The 24,575-nt window shown below is 37.9% G+C and overlaps 1 protein-coding gene across 1 annotated transcript in view; it reads left to right on the top strand.

Moving 5' to 3' along the window:
- Positions 1-24,575, top strand: part of USP13 (ubiquitin specific peptidase 13 (isopeptidase T-3)) — a 164,259-nt gene that overhangs the window by 58,573 nt on the left and 81,111 nt on the right. The window contains exons 4-6 of the mRNA XM_006867718.1: positions 4,959-5,080; positions 15,859-16,001; positions 17,620-17,804. Of these exons, the coding sequence (XP_006867780.1) occupies positions 4,959-5,080; positions 15,859-16,001; positions 17,620-17,804 (450 nt within the window). The remainder of the gene's footprint in view (positions 1-4,958; positions 5,081-15,858; positions 16,002-17,619; positions 17,805-24,575) is intronic.

The raw sequence follows: 24,575 nt of genomic DNA, 5'->3' as shown, positions 1-24,575 counted from the left end.
CACAGAGGTCATGTGCTGTTTTCAGAGGATGATATCAGGAGGCACATGATGTTGGCGCGTCTCACACTAGTGGTGTTTGCTGGGTTTTCCCTACTGTAAAGTTACAGTGTAATAAGGTGGTACTTTGAGACTTTTCTAATCTTTTGTTTCTTTTCGAAGTTTTTCCCACTGATTTTAGCATCTATCAGTAGATCTTGCCTGCACTAATTATTGCGGTGGTGTTTACGTAGTAGTGATTTTAATTTCCTTCATTCAGTAGAGCCAGTTTTACTTATGCAAACGACTTTTGCATCATGTAATACCTTTTCCGTTAAGCTTCTGATAAGGTTTTGCAAGGAGAAAAAGTGGTTCGATAATGTCTGATCAAATATATTTGTAAAAGTGTCCTCTGCTTTTCCAAAGTTTACTTTGCTTTAATGAAAGACTTACATTAGTACTGTTTTTGCTAACTGAAAGAAATCCAAGGATTTTTTGCTTTTACATTCAGCGTTTATTTTGTAAGGAGGTGTTAAAGAGACATATAAATGTGACTCCATTTTACCATTTCCTTTTTTTTTTAATGTTTTATTGTGAATTATGTGATAGTTTACATGGGAGAACATTAGTTTTACATTCATCCTATCGTATATCATTTCATTGCCATTTACCATTTCCTTTTGAAGTGGGAACAAGAACGTATTCTGCCTTCTGGACCTTTTTTTCTCTCCTGTACATTCTGCTGATAAATGTTGTTGTTGTTAAGTGCCATTGAGTCGCTTCCGACCCATAGCGACCCTGTACAGGGTTTCCGAGGGTGTAAATCTTTACGGGAGTAGAAAGCCTCATCTTTCTCCCGTGGAGCAGCTGGTAGTTTCGAACCGCTGACCTTAAGGTTCGCGGCCCGATTCGTAACCACTACGCTACCAGAGCTCCATGTATATATATACATATATATGTATATTAATATATATGTATATATGTCTTTGTATATCAAGGATATTGCTCACAGTCATACAGGTGGAGAGTATGTTTACATATATACACATATATATGTATACTCATATATCTGTGTATGTATATCTTTGTATGTATGTATATCAAGGAAATTGCTTATAATCATAGAGGTAGAGAGTTCCAAGTTCATATTTAATAGGAAAGAGAGTGAGTCTTTCCTGTGTGTCTGTTATATTGGGAGCAGGCCACACCCTAAGGAAACCTCCTTTCAATTGATTGGCTCATCATAGCCAATCATCTAGTGTTACCTGTGCCTGCTCATAGCCAGTCATCATAGAGTTAACTATGTCTATTAGGGGATTGCTACATCTTGACCGCCAAACCATAGGGAATCCTTGTCCAGTCAAGTTGACATAAAACCTTAACTATCACACTTCATTTAAAATACATTTCAGCTTTCACTTACAGAAAAAGCCACAGAAACTCTTCTGATGATTCTACTTTGTTGCTCTTAGCACTTTGGTGGTGTTAACATCCTGGTATCTTCACTACAGGGATAAAGAAGGTAATAAGACCTACTTCCTGCCCCCACAGCTTCTAACCTAGATGCATTTGACGTTCGTAGCCTCTATTCTCAAATCACACATAGAAAATTCCCACATAATATCATGGTCTTCCTGAAACTTATTTTAAGAGTAACTTTGGAGTTTGGACAGGCAAAGGAAAGGGAAGGCAGATCTTATTCTTTTGACATTTTAGTTGTCAGAAATGTAGAGAAGGTGATGATAATGATAATTTTAGTTTCTGATAATGAGCCCCTCTTATCTACCAGATCAAATACTCTACTTTAATCCCTTCATATGGGGTAGGTAATACTTTCCATGAGGAAAATAAACTTGGAAAAAACTTTCTCAGGGATAATAACTAATAAAGAGTAGGGTTTTTTTTACTTCATCATTTATCTAGCATTTTTTTGCCTGGTAATATTTGAATTAGCGTTGTTGTTGCTATTAAGTGCTGTCGAGTTGTTTCTGATTCTTAGCGACACTGTATAGGGTTTCTGAGGAGTGACTGGTGAGTTTGAACCGTCAACCTTGTGGTTCAAACGGATTTGCAGTCCAGTGCTTTTCTACAGCACCACACCAGGACTCCTGAACTAGCATTAAGTAACTATAGTTTTGGTGGAAAAGAGAGACGATATCTTATAGAAACCACATGAGAACACACAAACAAACAAAAAAAGATTTGTCCTTGGATCACTCAGAATTATTAACTATACAATATTATATCTATAATGAAAAAAATGGAATAGAGAAAAATTCACCCACCCACTATTTTTGTTTGTTCAAATTTCCATCTAGTTTTTGTCTATGAATATACCTTCTACAAAGTTGATTTTACAATGAAGAGAATTTTTATATTTTTAACATTAAACATTTTCCATTTTTCCACATAATCTATATAAATAAATACCATTTAAATAATATTCCATTTAGTTGACATACCATTCCTTGAACAATTATGTTCCAAACTTTTTTGTTATTAAAGTTGATGGAGCATTCAAAATTTTATGACATTGAGTTAGACTAGACTTTATTTGAATTATTTCCTTGAAATAAATGCCCATAGTTACTTCTGAAAAGTGTAGCCCATAGCTTTAGCACACAGCTTCCGAGTTAAATTGACTTTATTGGTATCTAACAATGTTGTTAGGTTCTTTATGTTGGCACTCATGATTGTAAAAAAATTACTTAGAATCTTTTATTAAACTGTTCAGATTGAGTTTTAGTTAAGTATCCTTTTTGCTTAATGTTACCTTCTGTATCTAAAAAATTATTAGGGTTGGAGGCATACAGCAAGGCAATAATCAAATTCAGATCCTTTGGCTCGTGGCAACTACTCTATTTAGTAAAATGATTTACTTCTATCATATTTGTGTGTTTGTATACCTGTTTTTATGTGCCCAAGGGGTGGAACATAGCTCAGTAGTTCATTGTCACCATAGTTCCAAACTTATAAACATACAAACACAATCTGGGATGCTGTCATCCATGTGAACATGAAACTGAAATATCCCTGTCAATACTGTGACAAGAAATTTCCTTAAGCCTTCGCCTAACATTTGCCAGAGATTAGCTAAGCAAAGACAAAACAACTTGATGGACTACAGTCTAGAAGACCTCATCTTTCTCACTGAGACTTCTTCCCAGCACAAAGACGGCATGGCTGCTTACATGATATGGGATTTTCCCTCTAGTTTACTGTGTAATATCTTAGCAACTCTTAGATAGGGACAGGGAGAGAGACACAGGCAGAGGAAGAGATATGGATGGGGAAGAGATAGAGACAGGGGAGAGAGACAAAGGCAGAGGGAAAGATTAAAATTATGTTTTTATTTCTATTTATTTATTCCTAATAAATTGGTTTTTAATTTCTCCTTTTACCCAAATTAACATGTGTCTGCCCTCCAGCTGGAAACACAGTGGCTCTGTAGGGTAAGTACGGGACTTTGAACTGTGAAGTTGGCGGTTCAAGCCCACCAGATGCTTTGTGGGAAAAAGGTGAGGCTTCTGCTTCCTTAAAGATTTACACCTTGGAAACACTACAGGATTGCTATGAGTTGGCACTTAACAATGACAACCGTCCAACTAGTGACCCACCTTCCCCTCCCTTTTCACGCCTGGTCACCATCAAAGATGATCTCTTTCAGTGTGAAAACTTTTTTTTTTTTTGGGTGGTGGGATGTTCTACAATAGTGGGTTTATACATTATTTGTCCTTTTGCACTTGATTTATTTCACACAGTATAATGACCTGCAGGTTCATCCATGTTATAAGGTATTTTGTAGATTCATCGTCATTCTTGAATGTTGTGTAGTATTTCATTGAGTGTGTGTAGTACTAAAGCTTGTTGATCCACTCTTCCATTGATGGGCATTGAGGTTGTTTCTACCGTTTTGCTATTGTGACTAGCGTTGCAATGAACATGGGTGTGCATATATCTGAGTCACGGCTCTTATTTCTCTAGGATGTATACCAAGTCGAGGGATTGCGAGGTCAAATGATATTTCTGTTTCTAAGTTTTTGAGGATGCCCTATTTTGCAGTCTCACCAGCAGTATGATGGAGCCAATCTCTCCACACTCTTGTCAGCATTTGTTATTTTCTGTTTTTTTGAACTTTTCTATTAATGCTGGGGTGAGATGATATCTTGTCATTTTGATTTGAATCTCTTTAATGACAAACGATAGTAAACATTTCTTCATATGTTTGTTGGCCTCTTGAATGTATTCTTTGGTGAAGTTCATGTCCTCTGCCCATTTTTAAATTGGATTATTTGTCTTTCTCTTGTTGAGATGTTGAAATTTTCTATGAATTTTAAAGACTAAGAATACTTGCTGTTGTTAAGTGCTGTTGAGGCAATTCAGACACATAGCAACCTTGTATAGGGTTTCCAACGAGTGGCTGGTGAGTTTGAACCACTGACCTTGTGGTTAGTAGTCGACTGTTTATCCTACAGCTCCATGTATACAATTTTTTTATATAACCCTATATAAATTGTGTGATGTAAGTATTATTTTCTTCATGCTACAAATGAGGAAACTGAAGCTTAGTGATTTGTGTCGTATTTAAAGTAACATTAAGTTTTAGAGTCAGAATTGACACTAAAATATCCCAACCCATTCTTCTGTGAAATTAAGGGCCAAGTACACAACGTACTCCTTTAAACATTTTAGAAGTTGAAAAATGGCACATATTTATTTTCAGTGTAGAGCTTTATGATAAAACTCTGTTTTCTTTATACATCTGTCTCTAGAAGTAAGTATTCCTAACTCAGACGGGAATATGGGAAGGCCTTGACTTTTGGTTTGGTTTAGATGGACTATCATGCCAAAGTAGGGAATTCATTGTAAATGTCACGTCTTGATATTTTCATCCTTTTGGTTTTCTGATTGCCCTGGTGAGTGTTACATTATCATAGAATGCCACTCTTCTCACTTCCTGTTCTTTGTTTTTGTCTTCTCAGATCTAGATACTGATGATGATTTAAATAGCGACGATTATGAATATGAAGATGAAGCCAAACTTGTTATATTCCCAGACCACTATGAAATAGCACTACCAAATATTGAGGAGTTACCAGCCCTGGTCAGTGAGTGTGCACGCTGCTAGCTAGATGCGCGTGACTCTCTGTGTCAGGTGTGTGTGCGTGTGTGGTGTGTGTACTCTGCAGGCAACAGGGGTGGGGCCACGCAAGAGAAGAGGATAAGAACATGCCACCTGCATGAGTCTGTTGGTTTTTCCTGTGAAGAGGGTCCTGCAGGATGACACTTCAGTAACGTTGGACCTTACATACCCTTTGTTGCCAGTCCCTTCCAGTCGTCTTTGGACTTTGCTTGCTCATTGTGGTGTCCTCTAGGGTGGCCTGAATTCTTGCTGCATGTGAATCACAACTATTGCATAGATTTTTAAACTATACACTGAATTTGTGGGGCTGTGGTAGAGGGCCTGTTGTTTGATCAGTGGGACAACTGTATTTTGATCTCTTCTACACATTGAGCTTTCATGTAAGATTTTATGTGGGAAAACTAAGAATACCACTGCTAAAGCAACAGCAACAACAGGTTTAGAGGACGAATAAAATATTTACAAATCACTTGTCGGCCCGAACTCTGTGGTAATGAGAACTTACTTTTTGGTTTTATTCCTCATGAGGATCCTGCAGACTAAGAAAGCTTTCTAGGCTTTAGGTAACTTTTTCTCTGTTTCCCTTTCCTTTTCTTTTCTTCTTGTTTTTGTAGAGAAACTTTTTTCTTCCTGATAACTTGAAGCTGGTGGTGCAGAGAAGCCAAAATTTATTTTTGTTTGATTCTCACATATTTAAGTGGACCTGGGAGACTTCTTGGTCTCTTAGGGGCTGTGGTAGCTTAGTGGTAGAATTCTTACCTTCCATGTGGGAGTACGGGGTTTGATTCCTGGCCAGTGCATAGCCACCACCCATCTGTCAGTGGAGGCTTGTGTGTTGCTATGATGCTCAACAGCGTTCATCAGAGCTTCTAGACTCAGATGGACAAGGAAGATCTGACACTCTACTTCTGAAATGGAAAACCTATGAATCACAGTGGCCAAATCTGCAAGCAATCTTGGGGATAGAGCAGGATTGGGCAGTTTTTTATACTGTTGCACATGGGTAGGGTCATAATGACTCAAGGGCTAACTTAATGGCAGCTATCAACAACATAGGGACTTTGACCATTTTTCCCACTCTCCTCATCTCCTGAGTTTCTACACCACTCCATATTTTCCTTTTTCTCTTCCGTTTGCTCCCTGACTTCTCAGAGCCTGATCAAAGATGTCAGTGGAATCAGGGTCATTTGAGTTTAGACATCCCATCTCATTTCTTCTCTTCTCATACTCTGCTGGCATTAAAGCCAGGTGTCTAGGTTCCAGAATTTTCTGGATGCCATGTGGATCTTTATCTTTAGATACCTGCCAAGAGGACACATTTGTGCCTGGAATGCCCATGTCGCTAGGGACTAGTTTCCACCCTTGTGTCTCTTTGCTTTGCACTGCTTTATAACTCAATGTAAGACCACATAAATAAAAATTGGGAGTGTTTATCTACTGCATTTCTTTCTTCTAATTATTAATTTTAGCAAATCTTTTTCAGTTCTATGTGTATTGTGTTGAGTAATGCAAGCAAAATTAAATTATCTTTGTTTTCTCCAATTTCTCGGGTTGAATTATGTGACTCTTACAAAGGATAAAATATATTATTGGACAGAATGGTCTTATCTTGTCGCATTACCTGAAATTACATACTAAGCTTGTATCTCTTCTATGGAGAGTTCTTATTGTCCTTGTTCCAGGTAATTCTTACTTCTGTTGTCAGAAAAAAGTTAAGTAGTATACTACGACTAAATGTGATGAGAAGTGATTTTTTTTCTTATTCATTCATTAAGAAAGTTGTGTGAAAAAGTTGATGAAATATTTAAAAAATATATTTAATTATTTCTACATTCAGACTATAACTTAACATATGACTACTTTTATTTGGAGTCCTGGTGTGGCACTACAGGATAATGTGCTGGACTGCAAGGTGGGTTTGAACTACAAGGTCAGCTGTTCAAACTCACTAGCCACTCCTTGGAAACCCTACAGAAGGTCGCTATGAGTTGAAACTGACTTGATGACACTTAACAACAGCAACAACTTTTATTTAAAAGGGAACTACCTTATATATTTTAAAAATTGTGCAGTATAAAATCTGAAAATTTTATGCTTTAATTTTAATCTAGAGTTGTAAAATTAAGAAAATATATTAAGAATTTACAAAAAGCAGCATATTATTTAGAAGGTGGGATGAGGAGCTAAAAAGTCTGGATTTATCTTATGGTGACTAATATGATTTATCTCCACAAAAGATACTGTTGTTATTGTTAAGTGCCATCGAGTCGGTTCTGACCCATAGTGACCCTGAACAGGGTTTCCGAGGCTGTAAATCTTTATGGGAGCAGAAAGCCTTATCTTTCTCCCGCAGAGCAGCTGGTAGTTTCAAACTGCTGACCTTGTGGTTCGCAGCCTGATTCATAACCACTACGCTACCAGAGCTCCTTACGAAAGATACTAGTCACTGTATTTTTAAAAAGGAGCTCTGGTAGTGCTTGAGTTGGGCTGCTAACCTCAAGGTCAGCAGTTTGAAACTACCAGCTGTTCTGTGGGAGAAAGATGAGGCTTTCTGCTCCCCAAAAGATTAACAGCCTCGGAAACCCTATAACAGGGTCGCTAGGAGTTGGAACTGACTCCACGGCACATAACCACTGGCCACAATAATTTGGAAAAAAAAAACCAAACCTTTTCACTAACAGAAATTATTGAGCTCCAACACTCAACCAGGTTATTCTTCCATAATCTCTTGAGTTTCCCAGCCAAGGAAAATTCCAGTTTCAGATAGTAACTCTATAGATTGTACCAGAGGTTAAGCTGCCTCTCGATGATGCAGAGTTCACAGAAACATTGCCTTTTGTGCTCATCATGCATCTGAAAGCCTGAAATTCAACACCCATATTTTGTACATCAGGAATCTGAGCACAGTGGTGTGTTCCGGGTTCTCTGTTTTGTGTTTGCTGATTTCCATGGTGTAGATATTCCCATCACGGCTGCCAATGTAACACTAACTGGGTTGGGAAGAAATGTTCAGTAACACACCATTATATGAACTTTCTATCATTTTTTTGTTGTTGTCAAGTGCCGTCAAGTCAGTTCCAATCAGTATTTTACAGTGGCCCAAAAGCATAAGAAAAATTTTTTTGGTGTCACCAGGAAAGATACTCAAAGAAAAGAGAGAATACTATATCTGAATCTTGGTCAAAATCATTGTGAATTATAGACCAGAATACAAAAAGATCTGATGGAGGTGGAGAAAATCAAAAGGAGGGCAGGGAGACAATCCAGATTGTAAGTAAAATAAACAATGAAATCTTATCAAAACAGACAAAAAAGATTAGAATATTGTACCCTGAAGTGCTGAAGGCCCAAACCCATAAAATCTGGAATGAACTTTTGCTGAATGTAGTACTGTTTTTAGGTGGAAGATGAATTTCACATAAATCAAAGGAAAGAGTAATTTATACACCAGCACAAGTGACAGATGAATGAGAATATCTCTTCTAAAAGATTTAACTATGTTTTTAAATACCTGATCCATAATAGATTGATCATAAGGATCTTAATGGCAAGGGCCTCTCCCTCAATCTTGCATAGCCCAGTGTCATCAATTAGTGGTGCTCAGTATAACCATGGAGAGGTTCGAGCTGGGGAATGATAGGGTCTACTTTTTAAAGCAGATCCCTCATGCAGCTGTGTAGATGAGATGAAGATGAAAAAAAAGAAAGAATTTACTTGTGTTTTAATTACTATGCAAATGCATTTGGTTGTGTGAATCAGAAACTATGGATAGCATTATGAAGAATGGGAATGTTAGAACACTTAACTGCTCATACAGAACCTGTCCATAGAACAAGAAACAGCCATTCTAACAAAACAAAGGGATACTGCAGGATTTTAAATTAGGAAAGGTTGTATTCTTTCACCATAATTATTCAATCTGTATACTGAGCAAATAATCTGAGAAGCTGGAGTTTATGAAGAAGAACATAACATCAGAATTGGAGAACATAACATCATTAACAACCTACAATATGCAAGGGGTTCTACCTTCCTTGCTGAAAGGGATGAGGGCTTGAAGGACTTGCTGGTGAAGATCAAAGACTACAGCCTTCTATATGGATTACAACTCAAAATGAAGGGAAAAAAAAAATCCTCAATAAACAACATGATAATAAATAGAAAAAAGATCGACGTTATTAAGGATTTCATTGTATTTGGATCCACAATCAATGCTTGTGGCAATCAAACAATATATTGCATTAGGCATATCTGTTGCAAAATACCTCTTTAAAGTATTAAAGGACAAGGATGTCAGTTTGATGATTAAGGTGTGCCTTACCCAAACGATGGTATTTTCTTTTGCATTGTATTTTTATATACGTGTGTGAAAGTTGGACACTGAATAAGGAAGACTGGAGAAGAATTGTTGCATTTGAGTTATGATATTGGTTAAGAATATTGAAGATATCATGCACTGCCAGAAGAACAAACAAATCAGGTCTTAGAAGAAGAACAGCTAGAATGCTTCTTTGATGCCAAGGTGGTAAGACTTCATCTCATGTACTTTGGACATGTTATCAGGAGGGACCAGTCCCTAGAAAAGGACATTATGATTGGTAGAGGATCCGTGAAAACCAGGGAGGTTCCAACAAGACAGACTGACACTGGCTGCAAAAATGGGCTCAGACATAGCAATGATTGTGAGGATGTCATCGGACCAGGCATAAAGTTCCATTGTGCATAAGGCAACTATAATTTGGAACCGACTCCATGGCCCCTAACAACAACAATAGCTGGGCTGGGGAAGTGAGGGTTGGGGGAGACTGGCTAAGGAGTGGGGTTTGTTTCATAGAGTAATGAAAATATTCTAAAATGTATTGGGGTGATGGATACCCAACTCTCTGAATATAAAACCAGTGAGTCATTTAAAAAAAAAACAACTGAAGTCTACATCAGCAACATCCTGTATAATTGGCTGGACGTCACACAGAATGTGTGAATGCATGTTTGATCAATTTCAGACTGTAGAAGTTGATAAAATTCTTCAATTTCTTCATCACTGGCTTTGGTGGTTGGTATGTAAATTTGAATAATCGTATTAACTTATTGTTGTTGTTGTTAAGTGCTGTTGAGTCAGTTCTGACCCATCCATAGTGACCCTGTATAGGGTTTCCGATGAGCAGCTGGTAAGCTTTAACTGCTGGCTTTCCGGTTCAAACTGACATGGCAGCTCAGCACATAAACCCACAGTACCACACCAGGACTCAAGTATAGATATTATCCTTTCACAGATAGCATTAAGCTCAAGATAGATCTTGTTATGTTCTTTTTGATGATGAATGCAATGCCATTGCTTTTCAATTTGTCATTCCTTTCATAGTAGATCATATGACTGTCAGATTCAGTATGTCCTGTCCATACCTGTCCATTTCCTCTTGCTAATGTGTAGGATAGGTTTGCCTGACCTAAGCCATGCTATTTTTAGTAACCTCATATGTGAGTTGGACAGTGAATAAGGAAGACATAAGCTCAGAGGTTGTCCAGTTCAAGGCCTGATCAGGTGGCTCTGAAGATTCTATATATCTGGAGCAGAACCTGCTCAAATCTAGGTGCCAAGACACCACCATCAGTGCCCACAGTTGTCTGATGTAGCCAACAACTTCTATGAACTTCTATGACAGGAGGAGACTGCACTGGCCACACTTCCAGTCACCAGGGTCACTTCTTGTTGCTGTCAGGTGCCATCGAGTCTGTGCCAACTCATAGAGACCTTATACACAACAGAACGAAATACTGCCTTGGCACTGCGCCAACCTACGTTTGAGTCCATTGCTGCTGTCACTGTGCCACTCCATCTTGTTGAGGGGCTTTTCTTCCTCTTTTTCTCCAACCCTCCACTTTACCAAACATGATATCCTTCTCCAGGGACTGTTCTCTCCTGATAATATGTCTGAAGTATGAGAGACGAAGTCTGGTCATTCTGGCTTCTAAGGAGCATTCTGGCTGTACTTCTTCTAACATAGATTGGTTTATTCTTTTGGCAGTCCATGGTACTTTTAATATTCTCATCAAACACCATAACTCAAATGCATCAATTTTTCTACAGTCTTCCTTGTTCACTGTCCAACTTTCACATGCATATGAGGTTACTGAAAACCATGGCTTGGGTCAGGCACACCTTAGTCTTTGGACATCTTTGCTCTTCAACACTTTAAGAGGTCTTTTACAGCAGATTTGCCTAATATAATATGTCATTTGATTTCTTAAACCACTGCTTCCATGAGTGTTGATGGTTGATCAGAGCAAAGTGAAGTCTTTGACAACTTAAACCTTTTCTCCATTTATATGGATGTTATTTATTGGTCCAGTGGTGAGGATTTTTGCTTTCTTTATATTGAGGTGCAAGGCATACTGAAGGTTGTGGTCTTTGATCTTCATCAGTAAGTATTTTAAGTCCTCTTCATTTTCGCAAGCAAAGTTGTATCTGCATATCACAGGTTGTTGATGAGTCTTCCTCCAATCATAATGCCACATTTTTCTTCATATAATCTAGCTTCTCAGATTATTTACTCAGTTTACATATTGAATAAGTATGGTGAAAAAATATAACACTAGTGCACACCTTTCCTAATTTTAAACCATTCGATGTTCCCTTATTCTGTTTGAATAAGGGCTTCTTGATCTACGTACAGGTTCCTCATGAGCACAGTTAAGTGTTCTTCACAATGTTGTCCTTGTCCATAGCTTGTCATGATCCACACAGTCGAAAATCTTTGTGTAGTCAATAAAGCCCAGGTAAACATCTTTGTGGTATTTTTTACTTTCAGCCAAAATCAAGATCCATCTGACATCAGCAATGATATCCCCTACTCCATGTCTTCTTCTGAATCTGACTTGAACCTCTGGAAGTACTCTGTCAATGTATGGTTGCTGCTGTTTTTATATTATCTTTAGCACAATTTTAGTTGCATGCAATATTAACGGTATTGTCTGATGATTTCCACTTTTTGTTGGGTTGCCTCTCTTTGGAATGGGCACAAATATGAATATCTTCCAGTCAGTTGGCCAGGTATTTGTCTTCCATAGGGTAACTTGGGGAACAAAAAAGAGGTAGTTGTCTGTTTGAGTTGTCAGTCCTTGAGTGAAATCGTGCTGCCAAACTGTGGTTTTTGAAGCTGCTGGAAAAAGTTCAAAATGGCTATGTCATGACCTGCTGCGAGAGCCTTCACCACTCTGCCTCACTCCTTTGCTGGACCATTTAAGCCTGTCATCCCAGTAAGTGTTCGATCCATTTCTCCAACTTTTCCTCTGAAGCACAGGGTTCCCAAAATGTCATCTGTGTGTGTTTTGTTTGTTCTCCCTAGCTTTGTTGTAGAGGGTTTGTGGAGCGCATCTGTCAAGTCTGTCGTCTTTCATTTCATACAAATTTGTTGCTCTTGTTGTTGTTAGGTGTCATCAAGTCTGTTCTGACTCATAGTGGGCCTGTGCACAACAGAATGAAACACTCACGAGTCCTGCACCATCCTTACAATACTTGTTATGTTTGAGCCCTTTGCTGCCACCATTTCAGTCTATTTCATTGGGGTTTTCCTTTTTTTCACTGACCCTCCATTTTATCAAACATGATGTCTTTTTCCAGGGACTGGTTGTGCCTGATAAAATGTCTGGAGTATAGGAGACAAAGTTGAAGTCTCACCATCCTAGTTTCCCAGGAACCTTCTGGTTATAGTTTGTTCAACACAGATTTGTTTGTTCTTCTGGCAATCTATGGCACTTTTAATATTCTTCTCCAACACCATTGGATGCATCGATTCTCTTCCATTCTTCTATTCATTGTCTAACTTTCACATGCATATGAAGTGACTGAAAACACCATGGCTTGGGTAAAGCACACCTCAGTCTTCCAACTGACATGTTTTCTCTTCAACACTTTAACGAGGTCTTTTACAGCAGATTTGCCTAATGCAATATGGTGTTTTGATTTCCTGATTGCTACTTCCTTGAGTGTTGATTGTAGATCCAAGCAACATGAAGTTTTTGACAACTTCGATCTTTTTTCCATTTTTCATGATATTATTTGTTGGTCCAGTTGTGAGGATTTTGTGTTTGGTTTTACATATTGAGATGCAATCCATACTGAAGGCTGTAGTCTTTGATCTTCATCAGTAACTATTTTAAGTCTTTTTCACTTTCAGCAAGTTAGCCTGTATCATCTGCATATTGTGGTTAATAAGTCTTCCTCCAATCCTGATGCCCTGTTATTCTTCATATAATCCTTAAAATGAGGTTTATATGAAAAAACAGCTGCATAATTCCATTAATAATCAGAATATGAAATGAATGAAGCTAGGCAAATTGGAAGTTGTCAAAAATGAAATGGAACACATAAAGATCAATATCTTAGGCATTAGTGACCTGAAATCAACAGGTATTAGCCATTTTGAAACAGTTAGTCATATGGTTTACTGTGCTAGAAATGACAAATTGAAAAGGAATTCCTTTTTCAAAAGAACATTTCAGGATCTGTTTTTAAGTATAATGCTGTCAGTGGTAGGATAATATCCATACTCCTATAGGGAAAACCAGTTAATACCACTAATACTCAAATTTACCCACTAACCACTAAAGCCAGTGATGATGAAATTGAGGAATGCTTCTAGCTTCTTCAGGCTGAAATTAATCAAACATGCAGTCAAGAAATATTGATAATTACTGATGACTGGAATGTCAAGGTTGGAAACAAAGAGGGAGAATCAAATAGTTGGAAAATATGACCTTGGCGATAGAAACGATACTGGAGATTACATGATGATAGAATTTTGCAAGACCAATTATTTATTCAGTGCAAAAACTTTAAAAACAATTTAAAGGCAACTGTATACATCGACTTCACCAGGTGGAATACACAGGAATCAAATTGACTACATCTGTGGGAAAGGATGGTGGAAACGTTCCATATCATCAGCCAAAATAAGTCTAGAGGCAATTGCTCATATGCAAGTTCAGATTGAAGGGGAAGAAAATTAAAGCAAGTCAACGAGAGCCAAAATGTGACCTTGAATATATCCCACCTGAATGTAGAGACCATCTCAAGAACAGATTAGACACTAATGATCTAAGACTAGAAGAGTTGTGGGATGACGTCAAGAACATCATACAGGAAGAAAGCAAAAGGTCATTAAAAAGATAGAAAAGAAAGAAAAAATGAAAATGGGTGTCAGAAGCAACTCTGAAACTTGCTCTCCAACATTTAGATGCTAAAGCAAATGAAAGGAGGAGGCAAAGGAGCCGAACAGAAAATTTCAAAGGGTAGCTTGTGGAGACAAAGTCAAGCTTTACAATGAAATTTGCAAAGACCTGGGGTTATAAAACCCAAAGGGAAGAACATGCTAAACATTTCTCAAGCTGGAAGAACTGAAGAAAATAGTCAAGCCTTGACTTACAATATTGAAGGATTCTATAGGTAAAATATTGAATGGTGCAGAAAGCATCAAAAGAATATGGAAGTAATATACAGGTCACTATACCAAAAAGAAATGGTTGATGTTCAACATTTCAAGAGGTAGCGTATGGTCATGAACCAGTGGTACTGAAGGAAGTTCTCACTATACGGACGTCATTGGTGAAAAACAAGACTTCAGGAATTGATGGAATAGAAATAGAAATTTTCTAAGAAATGGAATTGTACAAAGTGTGTTTTTTTTATTTTGCTAAGCATAATGCTTTCAAGGTCCATCCATATTTATTATAATACTTCATTCTTTTTTATGGAGAATAATATTACATTGTGTGGACATATTACATTTTATCTTTTAATATATCAGTTAATGAGCACTGGGTTGTTTCTACCCAATAATAATGCAGTTAACAGCCATGTGCATATTTTAATATTTTCATTTCTTTTGGATAGATACCTAGGAGTAGAATTTCTGGGTAATATTGTAACTATGTTTAACTGTTTGAGGAACTGAGAGATTGTTTTCCAAAGTGGCTGCACCATTTTTCCTTCCCACTAAGGTATAAGTTTTATAGATAGAATAAGCCATATCATTAAGTAAATAGCAAATATAATACTAGGCATACTGCCAGGGTGAGTTTTGATTTGGGAAAAGGCAGAACAGCTCCCCCAACCCCCTCCTGTGGTCAGCCAGTGCCAATCTGGATTTCACAGAATGCAGATGATGTGGCTTGATCTGGCATAGAGACACCTAGGCATGTCCTTATTCAGGTTGACATTTACACCAGATTGAGAAATGGAAGCATGCTGCTGACATTCCAGTAAAGTGCCCTTGACCACATGCCATTGTGTGCATGGATGAGTTAAGGATATTAGATATCTGGGTATACATTTGTTATATCACTCAGGTGACTCTTAGGCATTCCCAATCTTAATTTGACTCTTGTAAATTTGTCATCTCATGCTTTTCATCTGCTTGTGAAGAGTTAGGAATTGGTAAATATGACCCCTGAGCTTGATTTTACAAGCTGATGGATGGATTGGTTCCTTGCTATCTTGTGTCATTGTCAATACTACAAAATCTATACTGAGGGCAAAACCTACCTCAATCTAGGGGACAGTGTTGGTGTCCAAAAATCAGGATCTCACTCTCATGGTATTTGTGCTGTTTGAATTTCTAATGGTTTTTGTGCTGTTTGAATTTAGTGATCTTTACTAAAAAAAACTTTAAAATTCACTTCCTATAACTTACTGTTTCCTCAAACTGCTTTTATATGTTGTATCTTGGATTGTCTTTTAGGTAACAATTGCTTGTGATGCAGTTCTTAGTTCAAAATCTCCATATAGAAAGCAAGATCCAGATACATGGGAAAATGAATTACCAGTATCCAAATATGCCAATAACCTCACCCAATTGGACAATGGAGTCAGGATTCCTCCAAGGTGAGAGTCAAATAGTGAAATGGAACTTTATCCCCTAAAGGGCCAAAGTTGCTTCTTCACCTTTTTTTTCTAAAATTGAGCGTAGCTGTATCGTAGATGCTGTATAGTAGATGTTGATCTCTTTGCTTGATGATTTTCTCTGCTTACCAAAGCCAGATAGGCCTGTACAGGGGACAGTCAGAAATTTCATGGAGATATACAACTTCTCAGAGCAGCCTTCAACTACTGGCTGATGGAGTGTGTGCATACAATATCGCAGCCGGCTCTGGTAGCATAGTGGTTACGAATCAGGCTGCAAACTGCAAGGTCAGCAGTTCGAAACTACCAGCTGTTCTGCGGGAGAAAGATGAGGCTTTCTGTTCCCGTAAAGATTTACAGCCTTGGAAACCCTGTATAGGGTCGCTATGAGTTGGAACCAACTCAATGGCACAAAACCATCTCTTGAGGTTCCCCAGCTGGATTTAGCCCCAGTCACCCTTAGAGGCTATCTGCTCATTAACATAGTCTGTGTTGGCTCCTTTCCCTTCCCTGCTTCCTGGGAGGGAGAGGGGGTGTCACTGCCCTGTCAAACCATTTTCATTCAAATCCTTGTTTCTATACACCTGTCAATACACCAACTTCTAATAGGAGGAGTTGCTAATGTAATCCAAAGAGCATTCCCCCCAAAATCTGACAGGGGCAGGTCTTAGAGGGAAAAAGCTGATGGACTAGGAATGTGTCCAGTCTGGGTGAGCCCTGACTCTGCTGCATTTGCATCCTGTGTGGCCTTAGGAAAATCATGGGACTTCTGGGCCTCAGTTTCCCCTTTGTAAAAATAAAGATGCTAAAAGGTGTTTATTAGAATAGTTGTTGTTATTGTTGTTAAGTGCCATCTAGTCAGTTCCAACTCAGCCCTGTATAGGATTTTTGAGGTTTTTAACTGCCGCCTTGCAGTTCAAACGACCTTGTGGTCCAGTGCTTATCCTACAATGCCACAACAGGACTGCTTATAAGAATTATTATTGTTAAGTGCTGTCGATTCATTTCTGACATACTGCGACTCTGTATAGCGTTTTCAAGGAGTGACTGGTGAGTTTGAATCACTGACCTTGTGGTTCAAACCAGCCTAGTGGTCCAGTGCTGTATCCCACAGTGTCACTAGAATTAGATGATAAAATTCCTGTAAGATGCCTGGTACACAGCTGCCATCCAGTTAGGTTAGTTTCCTTTGTAATTAATTTGGATTTACAGTATTGTAGGGTTTTCTCTTTATATTCTGGATATTTATACATATGAGATCTGTAAGATTTTACACTTGTTCAAACTCTGCTTTCCTCCTGTGAGAATTAGGAGGGAAGACACTCCCTCTTCTCACCTGTCCCACATCAGTTTTCTTGAGGAAAAGCAGCTTTCTGTGTGTGAGAGGCAGGCAGGTGTGTGTTGAATGATCCTGCTACCCTAGGATGAGTGATGGTAATATTTTGAAGGGAAAAACATGATTTGAAGGGACCTCACCTCCAGAATGTTATTCCACTGAATGTTTCCTGTGACCCCTAACTTGAGAAACATTTATTTTTTTTGTGTGATGTTAACTTTCATGCACTCTGGTTCTTCTAACTGCTCTTCGATGATTTCCTAGTGGTTGGAAGTGTGCCAGGTGTGACCTGCGGGAAAACCTCTGGTTGAATCTGACAGATGGCTCCGTCCTGTGTGGAAAGTGGTTCTTTGACAGTTCTGGAGGCAATGGGCATGCGCTGGAGCATTACAGAGACATGGGCTACCCTCTGGCTGTGAAGCTGGGAACCATCACTCCTGATGGGGCAGGTCAGTGAGCCTTTGACAAATAGGGGAATGCACAGTGGCTTTCTCTTAGATATAACAAATTATCAAGTTCATAATTCTTATAGTGGGAGTGTGTAAGCTTTGGGCTTAGACTGCCCAGCTTTGAACTCCGACTCTACTTTCTATTAGCTGTGTGATCTTGGACAAGTTTACGAATCTTTCTAAGCTTCAGATTCCTTACCTTGAGAATGATCTTGGTACCTCACTCATAAGTTTGTTAATATGCTTATATAAAGCATTTAGCCCACTTTACTTAGAAAAATCTCAATAATAGCTCCTAATGTTTTTATTTTCTTTCTGTATATCTGTCTCTTGGAGTCCTGGTGTGGCACTGTAAGATGAGCACTGGACCTCAGGGTCTGTTTGAACTGAAAGGTCAGTGGTTCACACCTACCAGCCACTCCTTGAGAACCCTATACAGGGTCACTATGAGTTGGAACCGACTGGACAGGCGCTTAACAACAATCTCTGGATTAGGGCAAAACAGCAGGAAACGGAATGCGTTTGATCAAATCATTGAAGTAGGAGGAGGAAGCTATAGATTTCATTAAGAGGGCTAGCATTGTTTTAGGAGACCCTGGATTAATAATGGAGAAAATGAATTTTAAAGGATAATTTGTATTAAGTGTCCTTAAAGTTATCTGTTAGGGATAGTTTATATGTACAGGGAGGTTTAGAATTGTTTCCTACTGTGTCAGCTTCAGAATCAGGCCTGGTGGTTTTTTTTTGTTTTTTTTTTTTTCTCTTTTCTCTCACAGTGTGATCTAAAACATTAGCTTTTGGCATGCTGGTACAGTTAGTTCCTCCTAGTATTTGTGAGGGAGAAAGGAAATAATCAATTCAATAATCAAAAATGTAAATATTGGACAGACCACTAGCTGCTCTGGCTGTAAGGACATATTATTCACATAATATCACTGAAGACATTTACTAATCAACTGACCAACACTGAGGTCAGTATTCTTCATCTTTCTAGACTTTAATTTATATTTCTTCTTCTGCCATAAGGTCAGATGATGGTTTTAGGAGAAATATAAAGACATCTTTCTTTTTTCTTCTTCTGTTTCTATGTTTGAATTAGCATGCCTCAGAGTTAATTGGCCAAGATTTTTTCGTTGAGTGATAGTCTTCTCACCAACCAATACTTTTCCTTTGAACTGGTTTAGTTTTCGTTAGTTTTATAATTGAGACCTGATCGTTAGCCATGTCGGGATTCATTAGCTTCATATTTTGGAGAATTTTCCTGCATCAAAATTTAGAGGAAAAATATTTTAATTCACTAGAGTAAAGTAGCGGCAAGAGTTCCAGATGCTGGTACCAAACATGTTCTCCCAAAGTAAATAAACCTACATGCAAGCTAAGTCTGTTCCTAGGTCTTGCAGGGTGTTGCTGTTGTTAAGTTCTTCGAGTCATTTCCGATTCAGCGACACAGTATAGAGTTTCTGAGGGGCGGCTGGTGCGTTTGAACCACTGACCTCGTGGTTCAAACCAACCTTGTGGTCCAGTGCTGATCCTACAGAGCCATACCAGGATATAAAGAGAACATTCTTGACACATAGTTGGGTTCAGAGTTACAACTTGGTGCTTATTTATACATCCTTGATTGCTGGTGGTTGTGTGCTGTGGAGTCAGTTCTGATTCATAGTGACCCTGTATAGGGTTTCTGAGGCTGTAAATCTTTACGGAAACAGAAAGCCTCATCATTCTCCATGAATGGCTGGTAGTTTCGAACTGCTGTCCTTAAGGTTAGCAGCCCAACTCCTAACCACTACGCTACCAGAGTTCCTTTTACACATCACTGGTATTCAATAAATGGTGGATGCATGACTAGTAAATAAGGCCTTCTTCTATTCATTTTAGGGGGCTCCAGAGAGAAAGGTTTGCAATGTAGAAATTCTGTGGGATAAAATTACCAGGGAAGAATAATTTATAATTTCTTTGTTTTATATGGTATCTTTATAGGGACAGTTATTAGAAATCTCATTCTCAAACCACCCCGTCTAACACTATGAGTGTTTGTATACGTGACAATTTTGTATTTTCAGTTATTCTGAAGGTAGACAAGCTGTGTCTTACTCAGCTTTGAGCTCCAGACAAAGTCTTATACATACATAATAGACAATTACTTTTGTTAACTGAACCAATTTTTATGTAGGTAGTTAAATAATTAGATTGTATTTAAACATGTTGATAATAAAGGCAAACGTTAGTTCTATTCTCTATGCAGGATTAATTTTCTAGAAGTGTTTTTTTTTTTTTTTTTTTTAAGTAAAGAACCCTGGTAGTATAGTGGATTAAGTGTTGGGCTGGTAATGTAAGGCCAGCACTTCAAGCCCACCAGCTGCTGCTTTGAGGGAGAAAGATCAACTATCTGTTCCTGGGAAGATTTACAGTCTTGGAAACCCTAAGGAGCAGTTTTACTTTGCCATAGAGGGTCAGTGTGAGTCAGATTCAAGTCAATAGCAGCGGGTTTTTATTTCTCTTGTGGGAAACTTATTTTCAAGTTGCTGTTTAAAATAAAGCTAAAGTTTCAATTCTTTCAAGTTGAGGAAGGGAAGTCTTACATTTCCCCTTTGATTGTACAAGAACCAGATGTTTATTAGAAGATATTTCGAAAATAGGAAAGCTTAGAGAAATAAATTAAAAAAACAAAAAAGGGTAATAATATTTCCCTTTAGACTAAATCACTGTTATTAACAATTGTTTGTAACAAAGTGATGTCTTTGTCTTTTTTCTTTTTTTTAAAGATTTAATGATTTCTTATACGTGAATATGGGGTCCTTGAGTGTGGCTGTAGGATAAGCGCTGGACTGCTAACCACAAGATTGGGGCGATTAGATCTTGTGCTGCTCCTTGTAGACCCTATACAGGATCAGTATGAGTCAGAATGAATTTGACGGCATTTTATGACAATAGTACACACACATACAACTCATTTTTGTTCAAAAATTGTATGATACTGTATAAAGTTTAAATTTTTATTTCCTCTATTTGATATTAAATTGTCTTTTCCCATGCCATTAAATATTCTTCAGTATTCCATGATGGTTCCATAAATTATTTCACTATTTTTGCTGGTTGATATACATTGTTGTACACATACGAATCTTTGGGTGTTTGCCTAATTATATCTTTAGGATATTCCTATAAATAAAGAGGGGAACCATTTTAAGGCTCAATTGCTGAGATTCTCTTGAAAACAATTGTTAACAATTTATACTACTAACAATGTTTGAACATACCCATTTCAATAAATCCTTGAATATTTTGAGCGTTAAAATTTTAAAAAATCCATTGCAATCTGTTGTTGTTGTTGTTAAGTGGTATCAGGTCAGTTCTGACACATAGTGGCCTTTTAAGGTTTCTGAGGCATGACTGGTGGGTTTGAACCGCTCACCTTGTGGTTAACAATCTAGTGTATATCCTACAGTGCTACAACAGGACTCCAGTCTGATCAGATAAAATATTTTTTTGTAAGTTTACTTTTCTAGTGGGGAAGAATATTATTCATAGTGTTTTTGGCCATTTGTAGTTCTTTCTGTGAATTTCTCAGACTGAATTTCTAGTGGATGTTATATAGGTTTTCTTATGATATTTAAGAATTCTTTAGCTATGAAGACTATTTACATATTTACAAATTTAAATATATGTGTAATATTTTTTTTGCAAAAGAGGGGGAACCGTTCAAGTTTTCCTTCTACAGAATTAAGAATATTTGAATAATTATTTCTATATCAACTATAGAAAATATAAAACATTTGACAATAGTGATGTGTGTCATATACCCTGTGATCAGGGTTCTTGAATTGATTTAGATGAAATACTGGTCACTTTTGAAAAAGTATCATGATTTGATTCTTGCTTGCGTTGTACATAACCATCAAGTTGGTTCTGACTCAAAGCGATCCAGTGTGACAAAGTAGAATTGCCCCATAGGGTTTCTAAGGCCATAATCTTTATGGAAGCACACTGCCACATCTTTCTCCTGTGTGTAGTAAGTTTTAATTTAGATGATCATTTTACATTTAATTTATTTCATATTAGCTTAAGGAATATATGCATTCTGTAGTTTCTTTTGAATTTGTTTCATATATTGCTAGCTGTAACTTATTATTTTTCAAAAAGCCAAAGACATGCATGTGTTTCCTTCAGTGGCTAATGAGGTGCTGAGTGGATGGTGAAGCTCGGGAAAGCAGGGCTTCAGGGTGGGGGTGTCTCCTGGTGAAGGTACCACTGCTAAAGGTTTGATCTTCCACCTTCACGAGTCTGCTGACTCAGGCTCATTGAACTCATTGAGATGAAGTCTCAAAATCACAGCATTTATTTTTTAGCTTATAATGAGAACCACAAACTGCCAGTCAGTGTGATGTTTATGTCATCTTGATCAGTACATTCCTTCCCTGTGGGAAACTGTATTATATTTAGAAGATTGCTTAGTGAACCTAGAATCCAAGAAGGTAGTGGACACAAATATTTAATGGTAGCATGATCTGATAATCTTGCTTGCCTTTTCCCTAATAAGGATATATCTGGTAGTGACAAACTCCTACTCATCCTTGAGGTCTAGAACTAATAGAGATGATTTTACTTCTTCCAAGAAGCCCTGGTTCCTTAGGTTGAGCCTGTACAGTGGCATGAGTTGTAAAAATGGGCCTGTATCAGATTCTACTTTGGGTCCCCATGGGTACAACAACAAACAAACCAAGAACTAGATCACCACACAAACAAGCAAACAACCCAAAGACTGTCTACTGTGTGAGGACATATTGGTTTGGCAGAGCAAAGATATGTTTTTTTGTGGGGAAGGGAATGAGGACAGAGTGTTTTATTTTTCCAAATGGATGCCAGTTTACCCAAGAAAGTGGATGCTTCTGTGTGTTGGGAAATTGTAGGAGCATCTTCACAGATGCCTAAGATAACTATGAAACTGCCCATCCCTCTGGTTCTGGCTCCAGCTCAGTATTATCTCTTGTTGATTTTTCTTTGATTTTTTTTTTGACCCCCAGCTGAAGATGGCCTCTCTTGAGTTTCTCACAGCTGAGGGGTTTGGAGTCAAGGCCTTGACTACTTCCTGTTGCTTTGACCTGGCTTGCACTTCTCCTGTGTGCCTTTGTATAGCATTTTCCCCAAGGTCCTGTGACTGTTTGTTTAATGATGGTCATTTGGTGACAGCAGGGCCTGGACACCACTTTTATTGGCTACTGTTGTATCTCTACCGTCTACCATTGCCCCTTGTACATAGAAAGTGATCAGTAAGTATTAGTGGGCACCAACAAACTTTGCTCCCCTAATTCACCCTTTTTTTCTTTCTCTCGTTTCTGTTTTATTACCATGTTTTTACTTTTACCTGTTTTTTATTTTCTTTTTTCTTGACTACCATCTAAGTTTTGTCTGTATTTAAAGTGATATCAGATGCCTCTGATATTATTAATTTTGTGTTTAGCTTTATAGTTTAATTGCCAGAGTGTTCTTTGGTTTCTTTCCATCTATCTATATTGTATGACCTATAGGCACACAGCCGTAATTTTTGGTGAAGAGATGCAATTTGGGTGGGAAGCAGTCCTCATCCTCTCTTCTCTGATTTTTTTGGTGTTTGATCAGGAGTGGTGTGTTTTCTATTTACGCTGTGAGAACAGGCAGCAAAGCTGACTTCCTTGGTTTTGTTTCTCATTCTCAGTGCAAGACCTTGTTGAGTGTGAAGTTACATCTTTGTCTCTGTCTTCCTTCTGTTTTCTCTTTTAGGAAACTGAGGACAGAATTTGGACTTCTGCCATCTTCTGGGCCATAGGAAAAGAGGCTAAAGTTGCATGACTAAACCATAGTTCAGAATGATGTGTCTGCTGAGTTCCTTCAGATCAAACCAGACTATTTTTTTTTCTCAGATGATTTGAAACATTAAACTTTTAGTGTAGGGGCCCTGCTTGTCTTATTTAACACTATAATCTTCTAGTATCTATATAAGGAGCTCGGGTAGTGTTGTGGTTACAAGTTGGGCTGCTAATCTCAAGGTCAGCAGTTCAAAACTGCCAGCCATTCCCCAGCAGAAAGATGAGGCTTTATGTTCCGTAAAGATTTACAGCTTCACAGTGACGCCAGAGATGGAGGCAGAGACGATGACAAGAGCCTACTGGATTTGATTTTCACTCATTTTAGAATTCTAGGCCAATACCAACAGAGCAGTTCCAGGAATTTAATTTTCTAACTGAGCTCAGATAATCAGAGGTGTAAAGTCACAAGTCTTCTAAACTATCTCACTTGTTAATAATAACCAAAGTTAATAGTGTCTATGGAGTGACTGTTGTACCTTCCACTGGTATTCGAGTGGTATTTCTCCATCACTTGTCATGATTAAAAATACTGTTGACATATTTACTTCAAGTAATTAATTCAGAGTTTTTTGGGTTTTTTTGGGTAGTATCTAAACTGATTATTTCTTAAGTGAGGGGGAGGTAGCATTGGAGATTTTGTTTTCTGTTTGGATTTTACTTTTTTTAAAAAAAAAATTTATTTGTTGGGAATTGTGTGATAGTTTACATGGGAGAACATCGGTTTTACACTCATCATTTCATTGTAATGATTACAGTCACGTTCGTGCATCATCATTCAATAGTATCTGCTTTTTGTGTTTTGTGTTTTTTTTGGAGGGGATGTACACAAAAACACTCAGTACACAGCCTTTCATGTTTCATAAGTCTAGAGTCCTCAGCTGTGGATTTACTTTTAAGAGCTCTGAATTATATTTTTTATATATGT

The sequence above is a fragment of the Chrysochloris asiatica genome, unplaced genomic scaffold (genome assembly GCF_000296735.1).
Source record: "Chrysochloris asiatica unplaced genomic scaffold, ChrAsi1.0 scaffold00108, whole genome shotgun sequence".
Classification (NCBI taxonomy): domain Eukaryota; kingdom Metazoa; phylum Chordata; class Mammalia; order Afrosoricida; family Chrysochloridae; genus Chrysochloris; species Chrysochloris asiatica.
This window is presented reverse-complemented; position numbering and strand designations above follow the sequence as displayed.